This window comes from Ambystoma mexicanum, chromosome 8, assembly GCF_040938575.1.
Source record: "Ambystoma mexicanum isolate Mex_15411 chromosome 8, UKY_AmexF1_1, whole genome shotgun sequence".
NCBI classification, from domain to species: domain Eukaryota; kingdom Metazoa; phylum Chordata; class Amphibia; order Caudata; family Ambystomatidae; genus Ambystoma; species Ambystoma mexicanum.
In genome coordinates, this window is record NC_090929.1 from 618,796,896 (window position 1) to 618,823,501 (window position 26,606).

The window sequence follows — 26,606 nt, forward strand, 5'->3', positions numbered from 1 at the left end:
TGTTCCTCCCCTTGGAGAAGTGCAACACTTCTTTTGGAGAAAAGATTATCAAGCAAGAGGAGCACCACATATTCACATACTGTTATGGATCAAAGGTGCACCTAAATTTGGTCACGACAGTGATAGCACTGTTTTGCAGTTTATCCAAAAATATGTCACTTGTGAAATCCCTTCACAACAGACACATAGTGAGCTACATGGGCAGATTTTACAATTTCAAAGACACAAATGTGGCAAATATTGTCGCCGCAAATACAAAAACAAAGGTAAATACTACACCAAATGCCGCTTTGGTTTCCCTAGACCAGTTACAGAAACAGGTTAAGTAAACAACTTCATGTCTTCAGTTCGACATAGTGTTAAAGGTAAATCACCTAAGCACACGTATTACATAAAAAGAACAGAAGAATCAAAATAGAACAATGATTACAATGCAATCATTGCCCTCTTATGGAATGCAAACATAGATGTGCAGTACATTGCAGACAGTTCTACTGCTGTTGCACGATATGCTACAGCCTACTTAACCAAAGCAGAAAAAACAGAGCTTCAAGATCTCTGGGATGACCTAGCATCAGACAAAACACTATCACAGAAATTGTACAGCCTCAGCATAAAAATGCTCTCTCATAGAGAATGTGGCGCCTATGAAGCAGCAGATCGTTTAACCGGTACTGCTTTGCATGGAAAATCAGACAACATAGTATGGCTATGTCTTGGTCCTGCTAAATCTAGAAAAAGAGTGCTGAAATCATATGAGGACATGGGATCATTTCTGGCAATTGTTTCTAACAGCCAAGACATTCTAAAAAACAATTTACTGGACACATACTATCCGAACAGGAGTAGCACTTTGGAAAACATGCGTCTATACCACATAGCTCAAAACTTTGGATACAAAAATAATATAAAACCAGATGAAAGCAAAGGTAGTTATAGAGTGACCGATTGTGTAGGGAGCTTAGTGAAACTTACCAAACGAAGCTTAATCATGTAAAATTATCATTAAAAACTCCTCAACAGAAAGAACTATATTACATGTCTCTGTTACAACTTTTTAAACCATGGAGAAAAGAGGAAGACATACTAGATAAGTATGACTGCTATGAAGATGTGTTTAAAGCAAATGAAAGTGCTATCACCGATGTGAACTTTACCCAGTACAAAACAATGTTCCACAATGAGCAGCAACAGGAAGAACTTCTAGCCCAACTAGATAAGGACTCTTCCGACAGTAGTCAACCGTCTTTAACAGGAAGTCAAGAACCACTAGGACAACCACTAATAGCAAATGAGGCAGCAGTAGCTATGTGTAACGCTCACCTGATTCCCGTAGAGGGGCCGGTCTTGACTGGGCGTATACCGTATCTTCAAAGGTGATGTGTAACACACGGCTGGCTCTTTGGGCTGGACCTCTGTGCACTGTATGTCTGACTCGAAGGGTAAGATGTCTGCAGATAGAAAATATGGGATTAATGAACTGGGTTATTGAATGTCTCTCTCTTCTTCCCTTTCTCTTCTCCTGTAGAACCCCAAAGGTTAACGCTCTCACCTTAGGTAAGTGAACGCCGTGCTCTCCATCTGCCTCGGGGCAGGGTGCTGTAACCAGTTTCTTCACTGGATAAGGGGAGCAGGCCTCTTGACTTCAGAGGACTGCTGTCCGTCGTTTACTGCACGAACGGTAAGTTTCGAGTAATTCTAATGTCTTTAAAAGTCTTTAGTAATGATGTCTCTTGTTTTGCAGGGTTCCGGCGATGGCGGATGACGGGCTGAAGTGAGTTGAAGATGGAGCCCGTGTGATGAATAGAAGCGCCTGGAAGCACGTAAGTAAGCGCTTGTTGCCTGCTTCACGATGCGCTCTAACTGTCTTTTTATTTTGCAGGTACAAGTTCGGAGCGGCTGCAGGGTGCCGAAATACCCACTGGGTTAGATGTGGAAAGGAGTAATGGCACGTGAGTATTAAAGTTCCCCAATGTCTTTAAACGCACCTTGTTTTGTCTTTCAGATGCGGGATGCAGCGCCGAAGGCCTCCGGAGCGTGCGAAGAGTTGGTAAGCTTTTGTCTTTCAGATGCCGGAATGCAGTGCGAAGACCTCCGGAGCGCACGAAGAGTAGGTAAGCCTTTGTCTTTCAGATGCCGGAATGCAGCGCGAGGCGTTGGTGACAGCCGATGGACCAGGTAAGTGAAGCGCTGTCACTGAAGACCGTAATGCTAACCTGTTCTTTCTTGTCTTTATAGGTGTTGCTGAAGACTGGATTCAGAATGGTAAGCCTTTTTCCTTAGGCCCAGGATCAGATGCAGAAGACACGATGAGCGTTCTGCTGCAGAGGATGCAGAATAACGCAAAGCAAGATTCATCCATCGGGTGTGGTTTAAATAGCCTCCTGTAGTGCTTAGGTGTCTCCTTCCACAGCCACGCCTAGGTAAGAAAAGAGTTCCTGCTTTCCAGAAGAGTTCCAGTGTTCTGAACCTAGGGAGTGGCTCCTGCCCCACCCAACAGGAAAAGTAGTTCCAAACAGAAGAGGATCAGAGGCTCAACTGGCAGGCAAGTAAGCAGCATGGTCTGCTGCAGGTAAGTCCACCCAAGCATTATGAGCCCGGCGCTTCCAGCGCTGGGACTGGACATATTTATGAGCCTGGTGCCACTGGCGCCAGGACTGGGTCCAAAAGGTCCCAATTGGGACTGGTTGGCACTCGGAACCTGGGTTATGGATCTGCTTCTAAGGGATTTGGGAAAACCCTGACCTTTTGGAAGCAGAGATCATGACACTATGTCAGAAGTATAAAACACCATGTATCAGTATCAAGAAGATACAGAAGACTTAACTGTACAACAAGCGAAACTTAAAGACCAGCACACCATTTTTGAAGACGTAACAAAAATTGTACACGGTGTACAACACGAAAATAAAGAATGTACCTGCCAAAATTACAAACCTGTACTGCTGTACGCGAGTGGTGAAGCTGGATCAGGAAAAACATTCTTAATCAAAATCATCAGCAAGTTCCTTCAACAACTGACAAACAACAAACTGTCAGCTGTTGTAACGGCCCCCACAGGTTTAGCTGCCTACAACATAGGCGGTGTCACTTTACACCGATTACTACTGCTTCCAGTAGAGCATCAAAATAAATTAGACTATTACAAACTTTCTGCAGAAGCTGCAATGGAAGTACGCAGAGTATTAAAACAAATGAAAATGCTACTAATAGATAAAGTGAGCATGGTCTCCAACCTAATGTTGGATTTGATTCACCTCAGATTGCAAGAAGTACTTAAAAGTAACAACCAAGAACTCTTTCCAGGGAAACACATTATCGTTTTCGGAGATCTTCTACAATTGACACCAGTGAAAGGTGAACCTATTTTTAAAACCTTAGACCACAAACTCTGCCGTAAAACTGTTGGCAGCATAGGAAATGTCAACCTTTGGCAACATTTCCAATACAGAGAATTAACAGAGAACATGCAGCAATCTGCAGATCTCACTTATGCCAACATCTTAAAAAGTATTAGAGTTTGTGTACTATCGCAAGAAGCACAAGCAGTATTGAAAAACCGGCACATTCACGCACTTTATGGCGATAATGCATGTGCAACTGATGTTATGGAACAAATTGCGCACAAAAATGCCAATTGTATGGCCTTAATGCCAACTCTTGTAAGCTGTTTCAAATTCAATGAAACAATGTTAAATAATGAAATGCAACCAATAATTGAAATTAGCGCCACAGACAAACTAGACGTACATGGTATGACAGTACCCATGTGTGAGCAAGCCACAACAAGACTAAATAGTTTAGAAAATTCAATCTCCAACACAGCTGGGTTGGAAAAAATATTAAAATTATCCTTAAATTGTAGAGTAATGCTTAAACTTAACCTTGACGTCGAGCAATGACTAATTAATGGAACACTGGGTACAGTTGTTGGCTTTCAATCATACCCATATTCAAAAAATGGGCTCCTGGTTATGGACCTATTCTACCCAGGAGGGCTACTTTAAGACAAAAATTACAATTGAATAGGTACAAAGAAGAGTGCTCTAATGAAAACACACTGTTTCACCCCTTATTACCCTCTGCATTAAAGGAGAAAAAGAATATGTACGGCCTTCATCAGGACGAAGTGCTGCACGGGGTGGAATAGGTGCTGTGGATAATTATTTCCACTGGCACGAATTTCTAGTATTACGCCAGGCGTGGGAAGGATCTTAGTGTAATCCTCACTTGTGAGGATCTTGGAGTGGGATGGACTCTGATTTAAATATGCGGTCCTCGCGCGGGAACCTTTGTGCATGAATCACGAATAGCGGGCCAGTGGAGAGCGCTGTAGGGATGTGCTGACTCACTCCGGGGCTCGAAAGGGGCCTGGCGGCATAGCGTGAAGGCCGTACATATGCTGGGACATAATTGGTCCACCTAAACGGCCGAAACACCTTGGTGTAGACGCACCCCGAACAACAGTGCATTGTCACTGTCCACTACCAATTGTCAATTCACGAACCCCTTTTTTTGTCTGTTGTTGCTTACTTTGTCTAATTGTGTTGTTTTATACTGAAGTATATGAATCACCATAACAAACTATGTATTTTGATTGAGTTTGTATTACTTACACGACTGTTGTGTCAAACTATGTGACCCCATGTGTTTGTAAATATATCCTATAAGCCTGTACGGTTGGTTTCATTAAACCGTGTGATGTTATGTTGTTTGGAGAACTGTTCACTCTAGGTTGATTTTTACAACTGCATAGATAAACTATTATTTTCTCCAAACAACAAAAAAAGTGAGTTTCTTTCTTTTTCTCCTTTAATGCAGAGGGTAATAAGGGGTGAAACAGTGTGTTTTCATTAGAGCACTCTTCTTTGTACCTATTCAATTGTAATTTTTGTCTTAATCATACCCATATGACAGCAACATTCAGTTTGTCAATATTAGCTTTGATAAACTTTCAGAAGTGAAAAGGATAGGACGCTCAATTGCTCGATTCCTTCTCTTCAAAGACATGTATATACGTAGAGAGCAATTTTCTCTAACTCTTGGATATGCAGTTACCATTCATAAATCCCAAGGTCTTACCCTAGACAAAGCATTGATAGATATAGGAATCACAGTCTTTAAAGAAGGCATGAGCTACGTAGCATTATCACGCTTACATACACTTGACGGTCTATTGCTAATGAACTTTGATGCAAGTAGTCAAAGCCAATATTCCTTGCATTCTAGAATACAATAGACTGTGTTCACTGTACACCCCCATCTGAAACAATATCCTGTCCCAGATAAAGTGAAACATGGTAAAAGAAAACTAAACAGAAATGCGACAGAATCCAACAGCAAATCCCTCAAAGAAAACAAAAGAAGCTAAAGCTTCAATTACCACAAACAAAGAAGAACCTATTAGGGAATGTAAACCAGGTACGTCTTCAAAGAAGGAACAGAAACTCCGAAAAATGCACTCAGATACACAACTAGCTGGTCCATTCAAATTTGCAAATGAAAATGGGGTAAGTTACTATGCAAATGTAGCAATGAATATTCTAGTTCAATTGCCACCAATTCTTAACAATATTTACTTACACAGTACAGACCAATTGTGTTTTCAAGTGTTAGTGCTTCATAGAAATGCAACAAACAATCCTGACAACACATACAGTGTTCGTGGAATAAGGCAAGAATTGGACAACTGTGCTGGAATGGTGAGATTCACTATGAACTCACAAGAAGATCCACAAGAATTTCTAATGTACTTAGTACTAGTATTGGAAAACAAAAGCATACCTGTAAATGAAATCTTCCAGATATCGTACATGTGGAAACATACATGCACTCTCTGTAAAAATGTGATACAGGAACAAATCCCAAATGAGCGATTTGTGTATGTTTCCATACCTAATTGTGAATCCATTCCATCAACTTGTACAGAATGCAAACCATGGCAGATTATGTACTATTTGCAATTCAGACAATCGCTCCACCTTACTGATACAATCGCATAGTGCCTACATAATACTTATGCTTCTACGTTATAATGCAGATGGTACCAAAAACAACTGCAAACTGACTGGATTCACACACGGTCAAGTGTCACTTGGAAAGAAAACCTTTACAACAATAGGTAAAATCTACCATGCATGAGCTACAATCAATGCAGGTCACTACATTGCATACATTCAAAAGAAATGTGGACAGTTTGAATGTAATGATAGCGCCATTACTCTAAAGCAGAGATTGCCAGCTAATCTTACAAATGCGTATTTAATCTTCTTAAAGCCAAAATTTAATAAATAATGTGTACTTCAAGACTACCAATAAATTATGGAAAAGACTACACACAGTTAGAATACGCCTACAGGTATCTAACTGTTAAAAATCAGCAGCAAGGCAACAAACCTAACATTATTCAGAAAGATGAAGGAAACGCACCAGGCAGGGTTGCCCATTCTCACCTATATTGTTTGCATTAACAATAGAACCGATGGCGATAGCGGTCAAGCTTAGACACTCAGATAGGGGTATAAATCTGAAGGGTGCTACCCAGCTAATCTCCCTGTATGCGGACGACAGGCTTTTTGTATGTTCGTGAGCACGAAAACAATATTGCTCCCCTTATGGCGGAGATTCAGGAATTTACTGCCCACTCAGGATACTCCATAAATAAGGCAAAGTCTGAAATATTCCCACTTACACCGGCAACCACATGCCCCAACTCTCTATGCGGACTCAAATGGTCTGAACAATGCATTAGATACCTAGGGATACTTGTCTCGAGAGATAAACACACGCTATACACAGATAACCACAAAAACGCGCTACAGGCCCTGAACACCAAATTGCTGTTATGGGACCGCCGTCCGATATCACTGCATGGGAGAGTTGCAGTCCTTAAAATGACAGTCTTACCCAGGCTGCTATATCTCTTTGTTAACATCCCCATATGGCCGGGCCGACCCTTCTTCAATAGGCTTAGATCAATGGCAATGGGCTTTCTTTGGAATGGAAAAACCCCAAGAATAGGCTGGGAAAAACTGATTGAACCATACTCTTCAGGCGGCATAGCCTCACCCGATTTTGAATTGTACTACTATACCGCCCAAGCCCAATTCTCGAGATACTGGTACGATGAAACCGATGGGCCCCCACACGTGGCGATAGAAGAACTCACCACGCACCCCACAAATATACAGTCTGTGATATTTGACACACGCTACAGAGACACATGTAGGTTTAACCCGGTGAGCTGCACAGTTGGTGCGTGGAGGGCCATATTTAAAACAAACACTGGGAGTTGAGTCCCCCTATAGCCCAGAGATTCCCCTTTGGAATTACCCTGGCATACCACCAACGCATGATAGCGGCATGCGCGAGGCTTGGGACCCCAATGAGGAGATGAAGCTGAGTGACCTGTTCATTGACGGGAGGTTTGCGACCCTACAGGAAATCACTGGGGCATTTGGCGGGGGTCCACTTAGGGTGCTTCAATACTATCGCATGAGATCAGCTTTTCAGAAACAATGGGCACCATTCCCCGAGGAACCCCCTACTCATCCTTGTATACAGCTGGTGACATTCAGGGACAGTCTGGGGATCTCAAGACTATATGCTGCAGTCCAAGCACATTCCCCCTCGACTAACCTGGTCAAAGTTAAATGGGAGAGGGATGATAAAACCTGGGACAGATACTGTTCGCTCGCCAAACGTGTTTCCTTGAACGCTGGCCTACGCCTGATCCAGTTTAAAATTGTAAACAGACTACACTACACTCCAGCCAAAATAGCATGGTTTGCGCCGGATGAGTCCGGAGAATGTCCCAAATGCAAAGCAAGTCGGGCTGGTGCATTCCACATGTACTGGGGTGCCCGATAGTGGCGGGTTTCTGGAAGGAGGTGGCGGAGATGCTATAAGAAATCACACAAGTTCCCCCTGTACTAACCCCGCAGAAATATCTGTTTGGGGCCATAGGCAAGTGCTCTGAAAAGGTCAGAAGACTGTTCAACGTTTCATGTGCAGTGGCCAAAAAATGCATTTTACAGCAGTGGAAAGGTACTGGCCCACCCAGCATGAAACATTTCCTTCGGGAACTGACATATGTGAACGAAGCTGAGGAGCAGTTTGTCCTCACCCGCCCATCAGCAAGCCGACCTAAAGATATATGGGGACCCTTCAGAATGTACTTGTGTGACATGATTTCGGATGATGACGACACTATGTAACTCTTGTACCTCAATGATATATATAGTATGCGATTCCCCTGTACTGTGGTAACGATGTAATTGTGCTGTGTATCTTTGTGACCACTAATAAAAAGAGTTATAAACAAAAAGAAAGACGAAGGAAACACTCAAAGGAAACAAGGAAGTAGTTAGTACCATAGCAAATAAAGTTTTTTTTTAATCCGACATGGATTCTTTTTCCCCCCATAGCCAAGGATTAGAAAAGCAAACACAGAAACTGAGCAGAATGCACAGTACACTGGTTTGTAAACTAAATATGAGGGTAAAAAAAAAAAAGGTAAACTGTCTATTATGCAATGTAGTAAGTTTTCATAAAATGCAAAGACTAACATACTTTTTTCTTTTATCACAGAAATTTAAAAAAGGATACTTCCGCCAAGTACTAGAGGCATTTAAAACATATATGGATTCTGAACAAAGTAAGGAGTAAGTATATTGGCAGTCATTTTGTACACATGCAAACCTACACGTCTAATCTATGGTACTAATAAGCTGCAGTGGCTGTAGGCTGGCCCTTGCATCTTGGTTGTATAACCTACCACCTACGTCTTACGACCAAGGTACAAAGCGTATAGTTCCTACCCACAACCATCGCTGCATATCAAAAACATGGTCCTTGTAAATTAACTACTTATAAGTTAACTTTTGGGACCATCGTCTGCAGCCATGCAGCCAAAACGCTAGGACGTGCACACAACTACCGCATTACATCACACCCATATTCACTTATAACCCCACGGCTTATGACTTCAGTCTTGGGTGCATGGGCTTTGGGCATACAGGCAAGACTCTGGGTCCTGGGCAGAAACACCACAGCATATCGGAACCATTGTGCCTTGTAATTTCACTACAAACAAAGTTGGTATGATGTTGCATAGTACAAGTGTACCTATTGCTGTGATATGCTGCAGTAGTTTGTAGCCACAGTCTACAGGCGTGAGTGTGAGGCCATAGATTTATCAATGTATGGGTATACAGTATATAAAATCCATAGTTGCTTACAACTGCAGTGCTTATTATTTTGTTCAAATACTCTACATCCTGGCCACTATTACCACACCATATGACATCCATTGGGGCATATAACTACACTACGTACAAATATGCTTTTGGGGGCATGGCCTTCGGCCATGCACCCATGACTGCAGCCCCTCCCCACAGCCACCTGAGTGATGCACTACCACACCATATCACACCCATTTTGACTTGTAAGTACACTACATATAACAGTGCTGTTGGGTGCATGGCCTGTGGCCATGCACTCATGACTGCAGACCCTTCCCACAGCCACCTGTGTGATGTTCCAATACTAGGGGTGTCTCTGTAGCTGTTAAATGCTGCAGTGGTTGTGGGCAGGGCCTAAAATATTAGGTGTATGTCCATACATTTCAATATATGGATGTGAAGTAGCTTATAACTCCAGTGCTTAGAGGTTTCTTCTTGGGTGCATGGCCTTCAGCCATGCACCCTAGACCGTACACACTCCCCACAACCATCTGATCAATAATGAATACTACAGGTGTACCCATTGCTGTGACATGCTGCGGTGGGTGTGGGCAGGGCCTACAGTCTTGGAAGTATGGCGTCCGGCCTACGGCCAGGCACCCAACATTGTAGGTCCTGGCCACAATCACTGCAGCATATTACACCCATGGTTGCTTAAAAATCAGTAGCACACCCATAGAAGGAAACATTGTAAATGTAGAATGTACTGAATATGTACCCAAAACTCTGGGAGCTGGCCACACCTGCCAGATACATAATCGATTGCGTGGGTGTGAAGTATAAATGTGATAAGCTGCAGTGGTAGTGGGCAGTGTGTACATGCTTGGGGGTATGGCATACGGCCTGCAACCATGCACCCAAAAGTATACATCTTGGCCACAACCACCGCACTAGATAAAACCCATGTTGGCTTGTAAGTGAAGAGGGCATAACTTTGTTGTTGGGTGCATGGCCGAAGGCCATGCACCCAAAAGTGCAGGGTCTTCCCACAACCACCTCAGTAATGTGTGAAAGTTGGGGTTTTTCTATAGGTGTGGTATCCTTCAGTGCTTCTGGCCAGAGGCTGCAGTCCTAGCTGTATGTCCATAGATATTACATGGAATGGGTGTGCAGTGGCTGGGACGTCCAGTGCTTACAAGTTTGTACTTAGGTGCATGGCCTTCGGCCATGCACCCAAGACTGCACACACTCCCCACAACCAGGCAATCGATACGCATTACTATGGGTGTATCCATGGGTGTGACATGCTGCGTGGTTGTGGCCAGGGCCTACAGTCTTGAAAGTAAGGCCTTCGGCCGACGGCCATGCATCCAAGACTCTAGGCCCTGGCTAGGCCCTGGCCACAACCACCTTAGCATCTCACACCCATGGTGGCGTACTAATGAATGCAATATCCGTAGAAAAAATATTGCAATTACGGCAAGTTGTCAATTTCAATGTTCGCTAACACCACGCGTGTCCTTACAACAGTTACAAGTTCCCTGTGCACTGCATGGACTGAAATGCTACCATTATTAGACCCCTCATTTTCTTTGCGTACAAGGTGGCCATAGAAAATACATTATGAAGACTGACCGCCAGAACAAATGCATTCATCACGCAAGTCTTACTGTCTGAACCTTTCCCAACGCTCTATGACACAGCAAAAGAGTTTAATAAATACAGCATGTTTCCGCTGGTTGTCGCTCCGCTATCGGCGGATCCAAGATGTCGGGCGCATCCAAACAATCTGACGCAGAACACGTCTCGCTGCACCCAATCGGCAGAGACGTCGCATGTCCGCGGTCATGACGCCAGCCCCATAGCCAATCGGTATCTTGTCCGTGGACCGAACATATACACCACACATAGGATGTGAGTGTAAGAACCATATAAAATACTGTGGGTGTTGAGATTCTTGTAACAAATGACTGTTCAAGCCTCAAATCCGAGACAACGCACACAGCAATAACATTAAAGGTTTGCGTTGGAAATGTACTGATTGAGATTCTTGAATACTTGACTAGAGACTTTCCTTGACATAGGTTTAAAGAGACTGGATTGTGTTTTTACTGCACGAGTATAGATGGATTCTACTGAATGTTGATCACTGCCAGTAAACGCAGTATTAGTAGGGGGGGCCTGTTCAAGTCTGAGAGTAGCCTACTCACAACTCTGCAAAATGGTTACCCTGAAACCCACCTGGATTTCCCAGTGATAAATGTGGCAGAGCAGTCATGGCAGTACTTTTAGGAGAGGAGTAGCGTGGTTAAAAGTACAATAGAAACTATAATCTTCTATAAGCGAATGCCAACACAACATGTTACACAAAATATATATCTTTATTTTTGATGCACAGGAAAAAGGCAAGGCAGAATTACAGGCGAGAACCTTTGGAAATGAATGTAGTTAAGTGTCTTGAGATGTGACCCTGTCAAGTTAGGGTGACCGAGAGTGCTGTGAGTCACCTAGGGCACTAAAGTTGACCAAATGGCGTTACAGTGTCCCAAATTAAAGGTTAATTCTATAGGGAATAAACCTCTCCCATGGAAATGAATCATTGCAGGGTAAAGACATTAGGTAAGCGCTTGCGGTTATAGGAAAGCAACTTCCACAATGTTTGAAAGAGTTTTGGAAGTTCAACTTTATTAGTGGCAGTCTGGTGGCAACAGTTCTGATGGAAAAAAACAGGTTCCCACCTAGGAAGACAAACTAAGTGAACCAAACGATGTAGAAAACTACAGCTATTCAGTAGCCAATGATGCAGGTCCAGTAACCAGACGGTGGCCCAAGGATGCTGGTCAACTAAGCTCAGGGTTAATCGGGGTACAGCAAGTCATTTTCATTGTTCTTTGGGCTTCAGTCTTATGATAGTTGGCCTCTGGCTGTACCTGTTACTAACCTTCACTCCCCGGGTGCTCCCACTAATTCCTGTTAGGCGTGCAGGGGAAGTAGCTAGGTGCCTTTTAGGTGCAAAGGGGTCTTAGATGTTTAGGATTTAGGTGGTACCACCAGGCTCGGGAGAAAGAACACTGCCAACGGTTCCCCCATGATCACTGCAAAGGCAAATATCTGCAGCTCCCAGCAGCGTTTCACCTTCAAAGGGTGATCTTGGGCAGGTTGCCACATCAGAGCTTCCACAGGTCATGTTCAGGTTTCTTCTTTGTGCTTTGGGACTCATACCACCAAACAACAAACTTTAGGTGAAGATTCTCCAAACATAGGATTAGTGGAAGCAGAATTTGCACTTGCTCAGTAATCGCATATCCTTTCAAACATCTGGTGTCCACCAGATCATTGGGGGTCACTTATTCAAACTTTGTCCGACAAACAGGATGTCGATTGAGCCTTGAATCCAGTAATCCTATATATCAGAAAATCTGTTAGTTTGTTCCTTATACAATTGCACCAATCTGCAACACATTTTTCATCGTTACCTGCCTGCTAGGACCCTCTGGACATTACTGGCTACATGAGATTTGGACACCTCGCCCCTTTCCCCGGATGTCGGCTCCTTCACACATGACACGGTTGCCTGAAATCGGCGAAACATCAATGTGGTCGTAGAAGTACCGTACAGAGTTCATTTTAGGCGCCTCAACGCGAGGACCACATCGCACAAGAAAAAACATTTCAAGGCCCTAGGACGCACTGTTTCCAAGATATCTGCAACACAAAACACACTGCACCAGGGTGAGGCAACGGGTGGCCAGAACACACAGAAGGTCCCAGTATGTTGCAGCACACCTACTCTCACCTCTCCTCAGTGGTATGTCATCCATCCACACATACCCATCCTCAGTACAGTTTACTTTAGAGTGCATAGCACATCAAGCGTTAAGGGAATCGCAACAGCAACCTACAGGATCACAGTTTTTCAACACTTGCTGTGTTATGTCTGTCTACAGAACCGTGCAGAGTACAGGTACTTTTTGGTCGTCATATAATGGTCAGATTCAGACTTGAATGGTCCTGTCCCAGGCTTCCTGGTCGCACTGTAGCCAAGACCATATATCTGCACACTTGTATCTTTCACCCAGATCAAGGCTTGCTGTGGCACTCCTTTAGTGTTTCTAATTGTCATGTTAATTGTATTGATTTTAAAATTAAAATCAGGAAAAATAGGGTACCTTTTCGTTACCCCACCATTATAGGCTTATGGTTTCTCATGGAGACAAAACAGATGCACTCCTAGTGGTGCCCATGTTCGAAAACATACCAGGGAAAAGGGTTGATGTACCAGTAGAGGACATGCAAAAAGATTAGTGGGGCTTCCGTTAGACACAGCTCAGAATAGCCAACCTAACTGGTAGTGACGGAACCTGGCTCTAGGAAACATAGTATGAGGCAATAGGTTGATTTTAAATCATTGTATGAACACTTCAGCAAGATCTATTGAAAGTGGTTCCATAAAGAGTGCCGGCTGCGACAGATGGTGGACTATGAGACAGGTTATTTAACATGCGATTTGCAGAGCATACCTCGGTCAAAAAAGCAACCTTGTAGCATTGACATGGCTCATGAATTTTCAGAAAAAAATATTAATTGGGTGTGAGCTGGATATAAAGCAAACCTGAATCTTCGATGGTTTGACTAAGAGATACAGACACAAAGAAGGGGAGAGTCAAAATTATCAAACATTACTGAGTGATTTAAATAAGATAAAGTTGGGAGTAGATCAACAAATACAATCACAGTAGGACACAGCAACAGTACATTGGGCATACTGATCAATCCAGAGTAGCGTAGCAACCTCTTCCTTCTAAACAGAAGTACATCAAGCATGTGAATATGAAATATTGTAACAAATATACCACACACCTCCCTTCATTATAGATAAGGTAGAAAGAGCAGGCCAACAAAAGACTAGGCCTTTAAAAGGGTTGGGTGGCACATTTTGGAGTGTACCTTTTCTCAGCAAGTAAATGTAGCAGTCGGTCAGCAGCACATACACCAGCTGAAGGTTGCCCTCCATATGACCAGAGCTCATCCGGAACATCTGCAGAGAAAGAATAGTCCGCCCATGGACAGGTGAGACCAAGTGTGCCAACGGAAGTGCGAGCAATCGCAGAGAAACATAAATCACACTCTTCAGCAGGGTCATCGCGCTGTGCGTGACAGACTGGAGGCTCACATATTTACACATGCTTGTATCTAGTCTGGGACAGGAAAGGTCACAAATAACTGCTGGAGTGGACAATAAGGATAATCAATCCATGCTCATCTTCTAATTTGGGACTTCCATCACTTGCACTTAACTCCTGTGAGACCAGTCAGCACTGGGGCTGCACCGATCGATCACATGAGCATTTCCAAGGGCTTGTCACTTGATTTTTTTTCCCCAATGCTCACATGGCAGAAGCCCCAAGCTTAATAGTCCTTTCCTGATGCTCTTGTTTGCTTTCATTTTGGAGCTATTTTCTAAATGCTGGAATGTGACTGATCCACTCAGAACTGCACACAAAGAAATTCAAAACTAATAAAGGAAATTAACTAAGGAACTTTGCACTCTATATAGACCGTTCATTTTGATGCCATCTTTTTCCAAGTCTCAACTAAGGAAAATGGATAAGAAGCTTTACCGGAACATTTATTTCATCCAAAAGGTTGAAGGCCTATTATGGCACTCAATGTGGTCCAAAGTGGGAGCCGCAGTCTAAGGCAGGTTTCTTTCCCCAACAAACTATCAGGAAAGTTGCAAAGTCAACTCAGAGCCTTAAATGGTAAACACAAGCCAGAGACATGCACTTAATAAAGCACCTTAGGAGAAGTTCTCGTTTAGCATCACATCTCAGTCAAAGCAAACAAGCTCCAAATCCTCAATATTCACATTAAGCCACCTGATCAACAACCCATTCCTGCCACTGAGCCTTCAGGCTGACTGGAGAACGCCAAAATACTTCTTACAGGGTCATCAAACCAAATGTAAGGGCTTTCCCATGAACTCTAGCACTAGCTCTGCAGACCACATTTGCAACACAGTACCAAAATATTATTGCAATGGGCTATGCCCATAGCCTGGATATTTTAGTTAACGCCCTACCCATCTTTCTCAGTCACACTGATGCCAGAGCAACCAGACATTTGTACCGCAGAGGAACCCACCTTATAGAGCTGCTCCTCATTCTCCTGGAAGACGTGAATCATCAGCAGTAGCAAATGGTTATTGTCCACTCTAAGCATAGAAGGTGAGAGAAACAAAGTTAGGACCAGACCGGTTTAGCCCAGAGCACACCATTATAAATACAAATGCAACAGTTTATTGGGTTTATCGCGGACAATGAAAAAACTACATTCATGGTGATTCTGGTACTTTTAGTAATTGCCATTGCTCCCTCACAACTCACCGAGAATTATGTGCACCACAGGCAGGTCCAGAAAATTATACTCAAAATAAGGCAGTCTTGAAATGCAAGATTGAGCAGAGCCTACACTATGTGTTAACGGCTAGATCAGTGTTGCAAAGGTGGCAGCGTAAGGATTAAGAGTACTGAAATTAACAAATAGCTATTTTTTAATTATCTTATAGTCGGCTCTCCTCCCTTCCTAACTGGCTTGGAATCGGACATCAACAAGATAGATAAAGGTACGAGGCATGGGGACAGCCACCAGGGGACGCGAGGATGGAGGCTGCCTGTTAGTGCTCCTCTGTCACCCAGGCCCCGGAATATGAGTGTGTCCTCACTCAGACCCCCTCCCAGGAGAGGAAGGGGGCGAGAGGACCCGACAAGGAGCACATAGTTTCAAAAACCGAGCGGATTGACTGAGGTGAAGACGAGAATCACTGTCTTGATCCTGCCGTGGGAAAGCTAAAGTGCTTTTTCTGCCGCATGGTGTCCCCTGAGGGAGGCGTTCTTGTGGGGCTGTGCCAGGCTCCTGGGGGAACTGGTCCCTGCCACCCCCAGGTCAGGGAGCTGAAAGAGGAGGCAGGCCTCCTGTGATCCAGGCCCCAGAAGAAGAGATTTGTCCCCCCCCCCCTCAACCCTTAGTTCACCAATCTGTCCTTCGGCAATGTCAAAGCCCCACCGCCCAAGCTACTGAGTGCCCCTGTGGAGTCTTGGGGAGACATTGGACAGAACTTGGACATGGCAGAACGCTGTAAAACCACCAGGGCACGCTGGTGACCCCCCTCCTCAGATTTGTACTTGGGGTCTGTTCGAAAGGTGAGGGCCCTCTGTCTCAGGGCGTGTACCCGCTTAGCCCCTGTGAGTGCCCTTCTGCCCCCCAACTGGTGGCAGAGAGAGGCACTTTTCCCGGACGAGAAACAGGAATGATGGTCTCACATTGAAGGGGATCCCATGGATGCCTGAGGGTCCAGACAGATCTTCTCCTCGGTTGAAGAGGACGCAGGTGGTGAAGGGCCCCGTCTGAGTTTTCCACCTTGGTCAAACGGGTCCCAAAGAAGTTCTCTTGAGAAGGCTAGGAGTCTAGTTAGGAATCTGAACAAGAGTTCAGAAATACAACAGGCAAGTTGTGAATCAAAGTTAGATAACTATTGAAAAAAAGTTCTTAGCAGAACCTCTACCAATCCAACCACTTCAGGGGAAGCCCAGGGGAGGATACTTAACCAGAGCACCACCATTCCCAGTCAGGCCAGGTAGAGGTAGGGTAAGTAGTTTATGCCTGTTAAACCATATGGAGCTGGGGTGTTCAAACTAGTTATGCTTACTCACCCCCTGTACTCCTATTCACCCAGACTACCGTAGGTGTTGCTGGGCCCCCTTTTCTCAGACCTTGGTTACATTGAAGGCAGTCCAGGAGGCTTGGGTGAACAGGTCACTTTCGGGAGGGAGCTTGGGGAGCATTTCTTTATAGGTAATCTAGTTACCACAAGATTGAAATCTGTTTGCAGCAGCGTGTCTGCCTCAGAGCGACACAGTGAACATTAAGACCTGGAGGAGAACTGCAGCCTTGTTGGAGCATAAGCATAATGCTGTGATGCAGGTGTGAATACATACTCTGAAGGTTGACTGACATTCACCAGAAGCAACATCGGTCCGTTTATGTGCACTGCATAAGTGGTTACATGCATCTGTGTTCGGAGCATCAATTTAGGGATTCCATCCAAGACTGCATGAATTTACACAAGCGTCCTGATGAAGGCTCGGCTCAAACCTGATGAGCAACACACAACCAAAACGGAAGGACTTAAGTAGACACGTTATATAAATAGTACTTGTTTGAATCAGGATTCACTTTGAGGCCCTTTGCCTGGCACATAAAAGCCTTCTATGGTCAAGGTGCAGAAATAATGCAAGCTAAGTTCCAAATTTATATTCCAGCCAGCCAGCTGTGCTCTGCAACGGCCAATCTGGTGGGGGTCGCGAATTTTCAGAGAGCAAGGGTGGGAGGCAGAGCATTCTCCGTGGTAGCAGGAACGCTCTGGAATGATCGACCCCCAGGGCTACGCAGCACTGAAAATCATCAGCAATATGGTACCCTTTTAAAAACTACCCTTTTCAAAGATTGATGAGTGGGTAGCTGACTTTAGTATCCTTGCGCCATGATGCCCCACGGTGAACATGCGCATTATAAATACGCTTAACATAACATAACCATGCAGACCTAGGAGGAACAAACCTTACTGTTCAGGCAGCAAAATATTGGTTTCAACTGTGGAACATGCATCGTCAGTGTCCAAGGCGCTCTGTACAGCTCTGGGTTCTCACTTCTCCACAAAAACTCAGGCCATCCTGTCCGCAATCTCTTCTTCCTTGCCCTCGTCCTCTCTTGGCTCACCTTAGGACATCCCTCCCTCTCATCCTCCTTTCTCCTCTTTCTCCCTGACAACACCCTACAAGGTTTCTAGCCCAATCCGGTCTAAGGAAAGGGTCATCTCAACGGGTGCTCCCCTGCTCCTCCAGAACCATCAAGGACTATATTGCCACTATCGCTCCAGCCATGGCCGATTTCTGTAATCACTCTTTCCCGACTGGAATTTTCCCCTCTCCCCTTAAGGACTCCCTTGTGCACCCCCTCCTCAAGAAGCCGCCTGCCGATCTTAACTGCCCGGCAAACATCGCCCTATCTCCATCACCCCTTTCCTGGGCAAACTCTTGGAAAAGCTGGCCATCTCCCAGCTAACCGTCCACACTGAATCTGTTGGTTGTCTCTATGACCATCAGTCTGGTTTCAGAGCTGGCAGAGGCATGGATACTGCTCTCCTGAACACCTGTGAAGATCTGCCTTTCTGTGAGGCAAAAAGCCATGGTGTCATCTTTGACTCAACTCTCTCTTTCTCTCCTCGCATCTCAGACATCGAAAAGAAGCCCCACTATCAGCTGCACCTCCTCAATGGGACTCTTTCCTTTTTCACTTTCCCCCCGAAGCTCACCGTCTCCAGAGCCCTGGTTTTCTCTAGGCTGGACTACTGTAACACCCTCTTTCTCAATCTGCCTTCCTCTACTCTCCATCCTCTGCAACTAATCCAGAACAGGACTGGGAGACTTATCCCTGGCCTCAAGCACAAGGACCGTATCTCTCCAGCCCTGAAATTTCTTCACTGGCTCCCGGTGGCTGCAAGGATCAAGTTCAAGACTCTTTGCATTGTCCACAAGGTTTTCTTGGGACCCGCACAACATCCAACGCACTCTTCCAAGATGCCTTCCTTATAAAGCCCTTTGCTCAGCTACCTCGAAATCTAACGTTCAGATGCTTCTTCAGGCAGAGAGCGTGGGGTAAATCTCTCCTCTGCAGGTGCCTCCCTCTGGAATGGCCTCCCTGCCCCTCTCACACTTGAGCCAGACCACCTGAAGTTCCGGAAGCAGCTCAAAACTTCCCTCTTCTCTTCTTTCACTCTCTCCCTCCTCTGCTGACCTACCTGCCTGCTGTACCGACTGGGTGCTTGGCTACCCTCACTGGGTACCAGGCTCTTTTATGATCAGTCACCTCTGCACTGCCTCCGGGCCTACAACACACTTGGGGGCTGTAACTGTAACCCCTACAGTCCCTTGTTCTGCTTGCACTTCCCAGAGCCGCGCTGCCCTGGCTGCACTTACTCAGAGTGCATTGCTGCCCTGTTTTCCCCACCCCTCCCCCTTACGACCCCTTTCCCCTTGCACTTCTCGTTCTCGCATGATCTGAATGACAAGGCCTAGTAAGATCATTTGTCTTGTCCTACCCTCTGTTTTCCCTCTCTTGTCTTGTCGCTCCTAGAACCACTTGGGTAAAGGCGCATTATAAATGACGTATCATATCATAACATGCATCTATACCGGCACCATTTTATGTCGAGAGTGTTGGTGTGGTTTCTTTTGTAGATTGTATAATGACTATTGGCGTCTATATGTGCTCTTGGTTGTCAGTGTGCCATATTGAATGCTCAAGGTACATATTTAAATGTGCGCCAATCTCTTCATCCTTCAACACAATGATCTTAGAGAGGTAATGTTTTTATTATGTTTGTACGGTTATTTTTCTATCAAATATCAATTTCACTGTGAAATCTCTATGTATACTGATCATATATAAAATAATGGAATTAAAGAGGACATAATTGTTTGTGAATGACACACAAATACAGTGTCATATGCCTCTAATGGGGTCGTTCGTTGCATTAGAGGTCACTTGCGCTGTCCGGTTTTTGGGTCCAGCAAGTTCACTACTCCGTGCTCAGATGGATCAATTCTGAACACTGGACAGCTGTACACCTTTACTGGACTGACGAAAGGACACCACTCCGGCCACAATCTCAGGACAAGATGCAGGTGGCGATCAAAGTTGGCCACTCCAAAGAAATGGCAGCAGTCTACCTTTATGCCAGAAACAAGGAAACTGGGCCTGCAAGGACCATCTTCGTGGTGGAGAGCTGCAATTTCAATGACATTCTAATTGCATCATAAGTTAGATATCTGAAGAGCCCCAAGGCTCAAATAGGGACGACTACCAATACAGTAGTTGTTATACAAAAAAGCATCATAGTGTAGGTGAAGTCCAACTAAGGGCTTAGTAAAACAATACAATGGAGACAGTACCGAACTCCACTCTTAGAATAAGACTGTACCACCTCAGTATTTGGTAGCATGGACAGAGCAGACCGGCTTATCTAAGGAGGGATGGAGAGAGGGCTGTAGCTTGGTACAAAGACATTGTAGCATACATATGGTCAAAGAAACACTATGTATTGTAAAAAATAAATGGTTTATTTAAATACAAGTATGCCAAGATGAATTTTGGGTAAATAAATACCATCACATTATATACAACCACAATTATAAAAAAACTCAATAGTTATGGGATCCAACCCAAAGTATAACTGTATTAGGAATAGCAATTCAAGGTGAGTCAACCCTATACCACATTCAAAATGCAATCAGCTTTTCTTGGTGAGTAACACCAGGTTACATATACTTTTTGAATAGTCAGTAATTCATGGGTAGTAGACCCCATTGGGTACACCGTATTTTAATTGAAAAAAAATTCAGAGACTCCTTTTCCATCGGAATTTATTGATTGAAATACCTTTCCATCAAAATAAATATTCATTGCATTTCGATGGAAAAGCACTTCAATAAATACATTTCGAACAGACCTTATAAATGCTTTTTTCAAGCAATTTAAAATTTTACATATAACTTAAAAAAATAGAGTTCAGTTTTGGAAATGTGGGTTGGGGGGCACCCCGCTCCCAATAAAAAAAATAAACCCCACACAAGTTAGAGGGAGTTGTCCAGTGCTGAAATGCATTTTAACTGTATTTCATCGATTTCAGCACTGGCCAGCTCCCTCTAACTTGTGTGGTATTAGTGAGATATTTAGGGAGTGTGGACTTTTATTTTATTGGAGGGGTTTGGGAGGGCCACCATTAAAAAGTAAAATAAAAGTGACAAGTGCACTCGTTGACACTACTAAAGTTAGAGAGCGCTGTCCAGTGCTGGATTAGATTGGTACTTTTTGTACTCTACTTCAGTACTGGACAGCTCCCTGTAACGTTATGTTTCAACAACGTTCCATGCAAAAACTGTAAAGTGTTTATATAAGGAAACTCTATTCGATGAAAGGGTTTCAAATGCATAAACACTTTACACTTTATGTATGGCAATAAGATGAAACATCTTTCAATAAAAAAGATTCGATGTAACATCACCTCCATGTACATCTTTCGATGGAAAGACACGTAACCAACCTCGTCAGTCATGCAATGTCATTCAGTTAAGGAATCACTTGGTAAACCAACTCGGTCACCAGGATACTTTTCTTAATAGTGGAACACAAATTCAAGAAACAGTATGAACTGATAACTACGTGCAGGATAACCCTCAGTTATTCTAGGCGAGTAAGACCTAATGCTGTAATACACTATTGCAGCTGTTTTCAGATTAGTGGAAGACAGATTGAGGTAAGCAATAACCAACTTATTTTTAGGATGGCACAAGGCAGACCAAGGTTAGTAAAACCCTAACTACATTCAGGATAATATTCCGTTATACCAGGTATGATGACCTAATGGTGTACCAAACTATTACAGTTGCTTTTCAGATCAGTGGAAGACAGACTAGGGTAAGCAAGAACTCTTTACACTATTTTAGGATTGCACCAGGCAGAGCAAGGTCAGCTAAACCCACCGTACACTCATTCAGAATGGCACACAGCTATTCAAGGTAGGTAAAACCCAAGGCAGACCTATTCTAGATAGGCTATACATCAGGTCAGGGGAAGCATGGTAATGAGCAATGCTGCCAGTCCATATCAATAAGTGCATAGAGATATCTCTGCAGGGGAACATAAAAAGGGAAGCAGAGGAGAGACGGGTACAGAGAACAAGGACCGTGGATTGAAAGAAAGGTGAAGAGGGGAGGTAGGTACTGAAGGAGCACGAGTGAACAGAGGGAGACAAGAGTAGATGTGGACAAAAGGGAACGTGGATGGAGAGGGAAAGGAAGCATAGAATATGCTTGGAGACAGTCCAATCTAACGATATCCCCTCGGTCATGTCGTGCTAGATAAGGGTATAGGGGCATGGGAGAGAAAGTACATAGAGGGGTGAAGTTACGAAGGGGAAGTGAAAAGAGCCTGACGGGAAGGACATGGACTATGGAGTAAAGGCTAGAGAGAAAGAGGTAAAATATTGAGAATCCAGGTGTAGGAGGGAGAGGGAGAGAGAGAGCAGAGCATAACTGGGACTAGAGAGGGAGAGCTGGAGAGAGCACAACGGACTAGTCAGAGGATACAGTGAGCATGGGAAGCTAGCGTCCAAGCAAGGACAGAGGGTACAGTTGTATGCTGGGAATACAGGAATAGACAGTGGAGCAGGAGTCAGACTGTAAACAAGAACGGGGTGGGGGAAGGGATAAAAAAAAGTGTCCAACTAGAGATGGTCAACCGAGAGAGCAACACAAAATAGGGGAAAGGCATGACAAACATTTACAAAACTGGGTTTGCACCTATGGATACACCCATCTTTTCAGAGTGGCAATATTTCTGACACTTGTGGGTGGGGATGTGCTTTAAAATGCCCTGCAGCCTCATCCAGCCAGTGCTGATGTTGGCATGCTGTCCACCACTCCATAAAGGGGGCCTAAACATGCAGATGCCTTCCCTGTACCAACAGTGTAAGATATGTAAGATAAACTTGCTTTGCTAACACTTGGGCTATACCTGTATTCTGTGAAATTATTAAGTGCAGCATGGGTGTGTTATGCTCTCAAGGAGCAATGGTTTCACGTGAGGCCTGCTAATATCGTTTTCTGTGAAAGAAGCTCATGAAAAGTAACGTGTTCCTAAAATACATCTGAGCTTCTAGGAGATTTCACCCCCAAAACAGTATTTGAGAGCCAGAACTTAAAACTTGCTTGTATCGACTCCACAAACATCATTACACAGGCAGTGCTCAGACATTTTAAATTTAAAGATTTGGGTATCTACCTAATCGGATTTTGCAAACGTCATCTTTCTGAATTGTCTTCATGTCGATCCAGTCTGTCTGCTGCCATCTAGTGGGCATTTAAAAAAGTGAAACAATCCTTCTCAAGAAATGCTCGCCAACAAGGTCAGCAGGTTGTAAATGCTGCACATCCCTCCTAAAAACAGCTCACATATGCGAGTGGGCGAGTGAATTTCGTGAGCCCCGAGTACCTCAGCACAAAAAGTTTACAGCAGGACGTCTTCAGGGTGTGCAGCCAAAAACCTGGTTAATTTCTTGTTGTGAAGAATGAAGACAGGACACTGAAAGGGAATTTGCAGCAGGGATCAACGGGAAAATCTCAGGCCAAGCGTTTCTTCATGGCTGGATGTGCTTCTGTGGCTTTGGCACCTTTTTCAGGAGCCAGGAGAAAACGTAATATCGACAGTCGGATTCTCCTCGCTAATCTGGTGAGGGGACTTGAAGGATTGAAATCAAGTCTCTGGAGGTCCAGAAGGATGCCACCAAAGTTTCAGGATGATTCGGAATTCAGAAGACCATGCACCACGAATGGCTTGAGGTCCCAGGGATTGCAGGCCAGCAAGGTCGCAGCACGCCAAGGGATGGCCCAAAATGCAGGTCTTCTTGAGGCTAGTGGATCTCACCAGCCTCTGGGTACGATTCAGGACTCCCTGGTCGATTGGAAGGGTTACAGCAGGCTCTCCAGCCATTGTTTCTTTATCTTCCTCTCCGGTTTCAACTCCAGTGGTCGACTTGTCAGCAGCTTCCAGGTTCTGCGTTTTTATCAGGAACTACAGCACAACGCCGGCATTTTCTCCCTCCATTTTACGGCAATGGGCGGTATGGTTATCCAATCAGGACAGCCACCACGCCCACCCCCGACTGAAAGTTGGTTCCTTTCAGGCAAGTTGAAAGACAAAGGGCTGCAGCGTTTTGAACTCCTCCCTCACTTCCTGCCTTCACAGACACTCGATGGTCTACTACTTGGGAATTGTAGTTCACCCAAGTATAGGAAAGGGAAATTAACAGGAAAGCCCAAAGGGGCAACCCAGCCTAAGCCTAAAAGTTGTAGGAAACTAACTTCAACCATACACTATGGAGAGACATAAAGTCACCCATAAAAAGAGTTAAATACTAGGTGAGGGGGGTGAGGGAGGAGGCGATTCCCCTTCACCTAGGGACAAGGTAAAAGAATTACCAAGTCCAAGCAAAAAGTTCTGGGGTTTTGTTAGGGAGAAGTTTCATTTTAGTGTCTAATTCCTCCCTCCTTAGAGACCCCCAGCTCTTTTGCTGGACTTTGGGACTTTTTAATTTTAACCTTGGAGTGAGTGAGCCCTTTATCTCTCTCACCCAGGTGTTTTGGTTTGATTTGAACACCGTTTCTTGTGACTTTGGAGTCTCACAAACTCCATACATCATATATTTTCATTGTGTCACACAGCACCTTTAGTGCAGTAGCACAGGGAAGTCTTTCAAGATTTCCCAAAAGGTTTAAATACCTTCTCTAGGATTAACAACTGTTACCAAGAGCAGCAAAGTGAAATTGACTTTACTTACATTGTAAACTTTCTAGATCGAGCACACACTATCTTACAATAGGGCGTTGGAGCCTTGAGGGGTTACTTAGTATCCCCTTTGTCTAGTTTCTCATGTAACATTTTTATGTTACCCTTTCTACAATTAAAGGCTGGTGGCAGTGGTTTACTTTTTACTACCATTGAATGTTTCTACTGCGGGCTGCATTTGCAGCTGCAGTACGAAGGGGTGCCCATTTTGTCAAAATGGCCCTGTTCTTTTTTCGCCATTTCTTGTCCTTCTTGAGATTTACTCTGCGCGCCAAACCAGGTTTGTCTGTTTGTTTTGGTTCCTTTGTTTGTTTTGCCTTTGGCGGGATTTACTGGTAAAGCCCACCCCTGGCTCCAGCGTGTCTGCCAGGGGCAGGAAGTGAGGGAGGTGCCCGAAACTCCCTGTGCTTAATCCCCTTGGTTACAGGAATGCACCCAAAGGTGATTGGCCGGCTGGCTGTCCTCTAAGGACAGCCACCCTGCTGTGTGATTGACAGCTAGGCTGTGAATGAATGGGAGAAACCTGCATAAAAGGCAAGGCTTTCGGCTTAGAAGGCAGAGTCGACCACTGGACGAAGGAATCCGAAGAAGAACTTGGAAGAGACTATTGCTGCAACTCCTGGACCGTTGGTTTGCACGCTGAAGCCCTGCTGCATTGTTGAAGCTCTGAATTCGCCTCGACTAGAGAAGCCCTGCAAGGACGACTTCTCCCATTGGTTTGGTGGAACTAATCAACCCCAAAGCAAACTCGACAGGAAATCCCCTCTGCTGGCTGTACTTCCATTGCTGCTGCAGGAACCAGGTGCCAAGGGACAGGAACACCAGAATCAAGTGCATTGTTTTTAAGCAGGACCAGAGCTCCAGGAAGATCCTCTGGACTCCCAGGAAGCAGGACTGACCAAGCCTGAGCCACCTCAACAGAGTGCTGGACCCCAGATGCGAGGAACGTCCAAGAAGGTATCAGAGAATTGTGGTGGAGCTATTTGCGAGAGCTGTGAGGAGCTGAAGCCACGAAGTGCTGCTGATCTGAAGTTTGCCCATTAAAGCCGCTGACCTTCCATTCATAGTGCAGGAGTCCCCAGAAGTCGTCCCTCTTTTCTCCATGACTGAGGCCTAGGAACACAGGATCTGCAGCCCTATACAGGAACAGAAGCCAGCTGAAACCAATTTCTTCTAACCAAAGGTACTGTAAAACTAAGGGGACTTACGTCTTGTCGTGTAGCCTTGCTAGTTCTCAGTTGAGACTTGTCTTGGTTGCCATTGCAGAGTTGCTTTAAGCTTTGCCCCTCGCATGCCTACCAGCATGTGGCCCTACAGTGATTTCATTTTCTACAAAGACTGCTAAAACATTGTGCAAGACTTTTAAACCTACCTGCAAGAAGTGCTTCAGCTTATCTAGACTTTTGCTTAACTAACATTGGCTGTCCTGGCTCCATGAAAGACTATTCTTATCTCAGACTTTGTGCTTTAACTATCCCTCAACAGGAGTCACACATTAGATAACTTGTGGGGCTGGGAAAGGGTTAATTTACTTTGCATTGGGGTTTCAAAAGTACTTACCTGCTTCAGAATATTTGTTAACCTTTGTTTCACTCCCTACAACCTTTTCCTTGACACCAAACTCAGTATTACTCTAAATGTACCAGTGATAAATTAATGTCCACAATGTCCTAGTTACTAAAGTCACCTCAGGGTGTAGGAAGTGTCTGTGTGCCATCCCAAATGGGTGTCTACTAATTTAAAGAAACAGAGTGTGTATTGTGAAGTATATTTGTGTTACATATATTTGCTCCCTTCTAAAGAAGCCTTATTCAACTGTTAAATTAATAATTGTTTAATCAAGAAACATTGTGTGTAATTGTTTATTTGAATAACTGTCACTGTGAAACTCGGTTACAGCCCTACAGCTCACTTGCCCCCTCTTGAGATAAGCCTGCTACTCAGTCACTCTACCAACTT

General features: G+C 44.4%; 1 protein-coding gene across 2 annotated transcripts in view; it reads right to left on the reverse strand.

Annotated features, from left to right (window-relative positions):
* PLEKHM2 (pleckstrin homology and RUN domain containing M2) overlaps positions 1–26,606 on the reverse strand; it is a 775,621-nt gene that overhangs the window by 415,213 nt on the left and 333,802 nt on the right. For both annotated transcript variants that reach the window (XM_069610321.1, XM_069610320.1), the window contains 2 exons: positions 15,327–15,396; positions 14,130–14,220 (listed from right to left, as the gene is read on the reverse strand). In XM_069610321.1, coding sequence (XP_069466422.1) covers positions 14,130–14,220; positions 15,327–15,396 — 161 coding nt within the window. The remainder of the gene's footprint in view (positions 1–14,129; positions 14,221–15,326; positions 15,397–26,606) is intronic.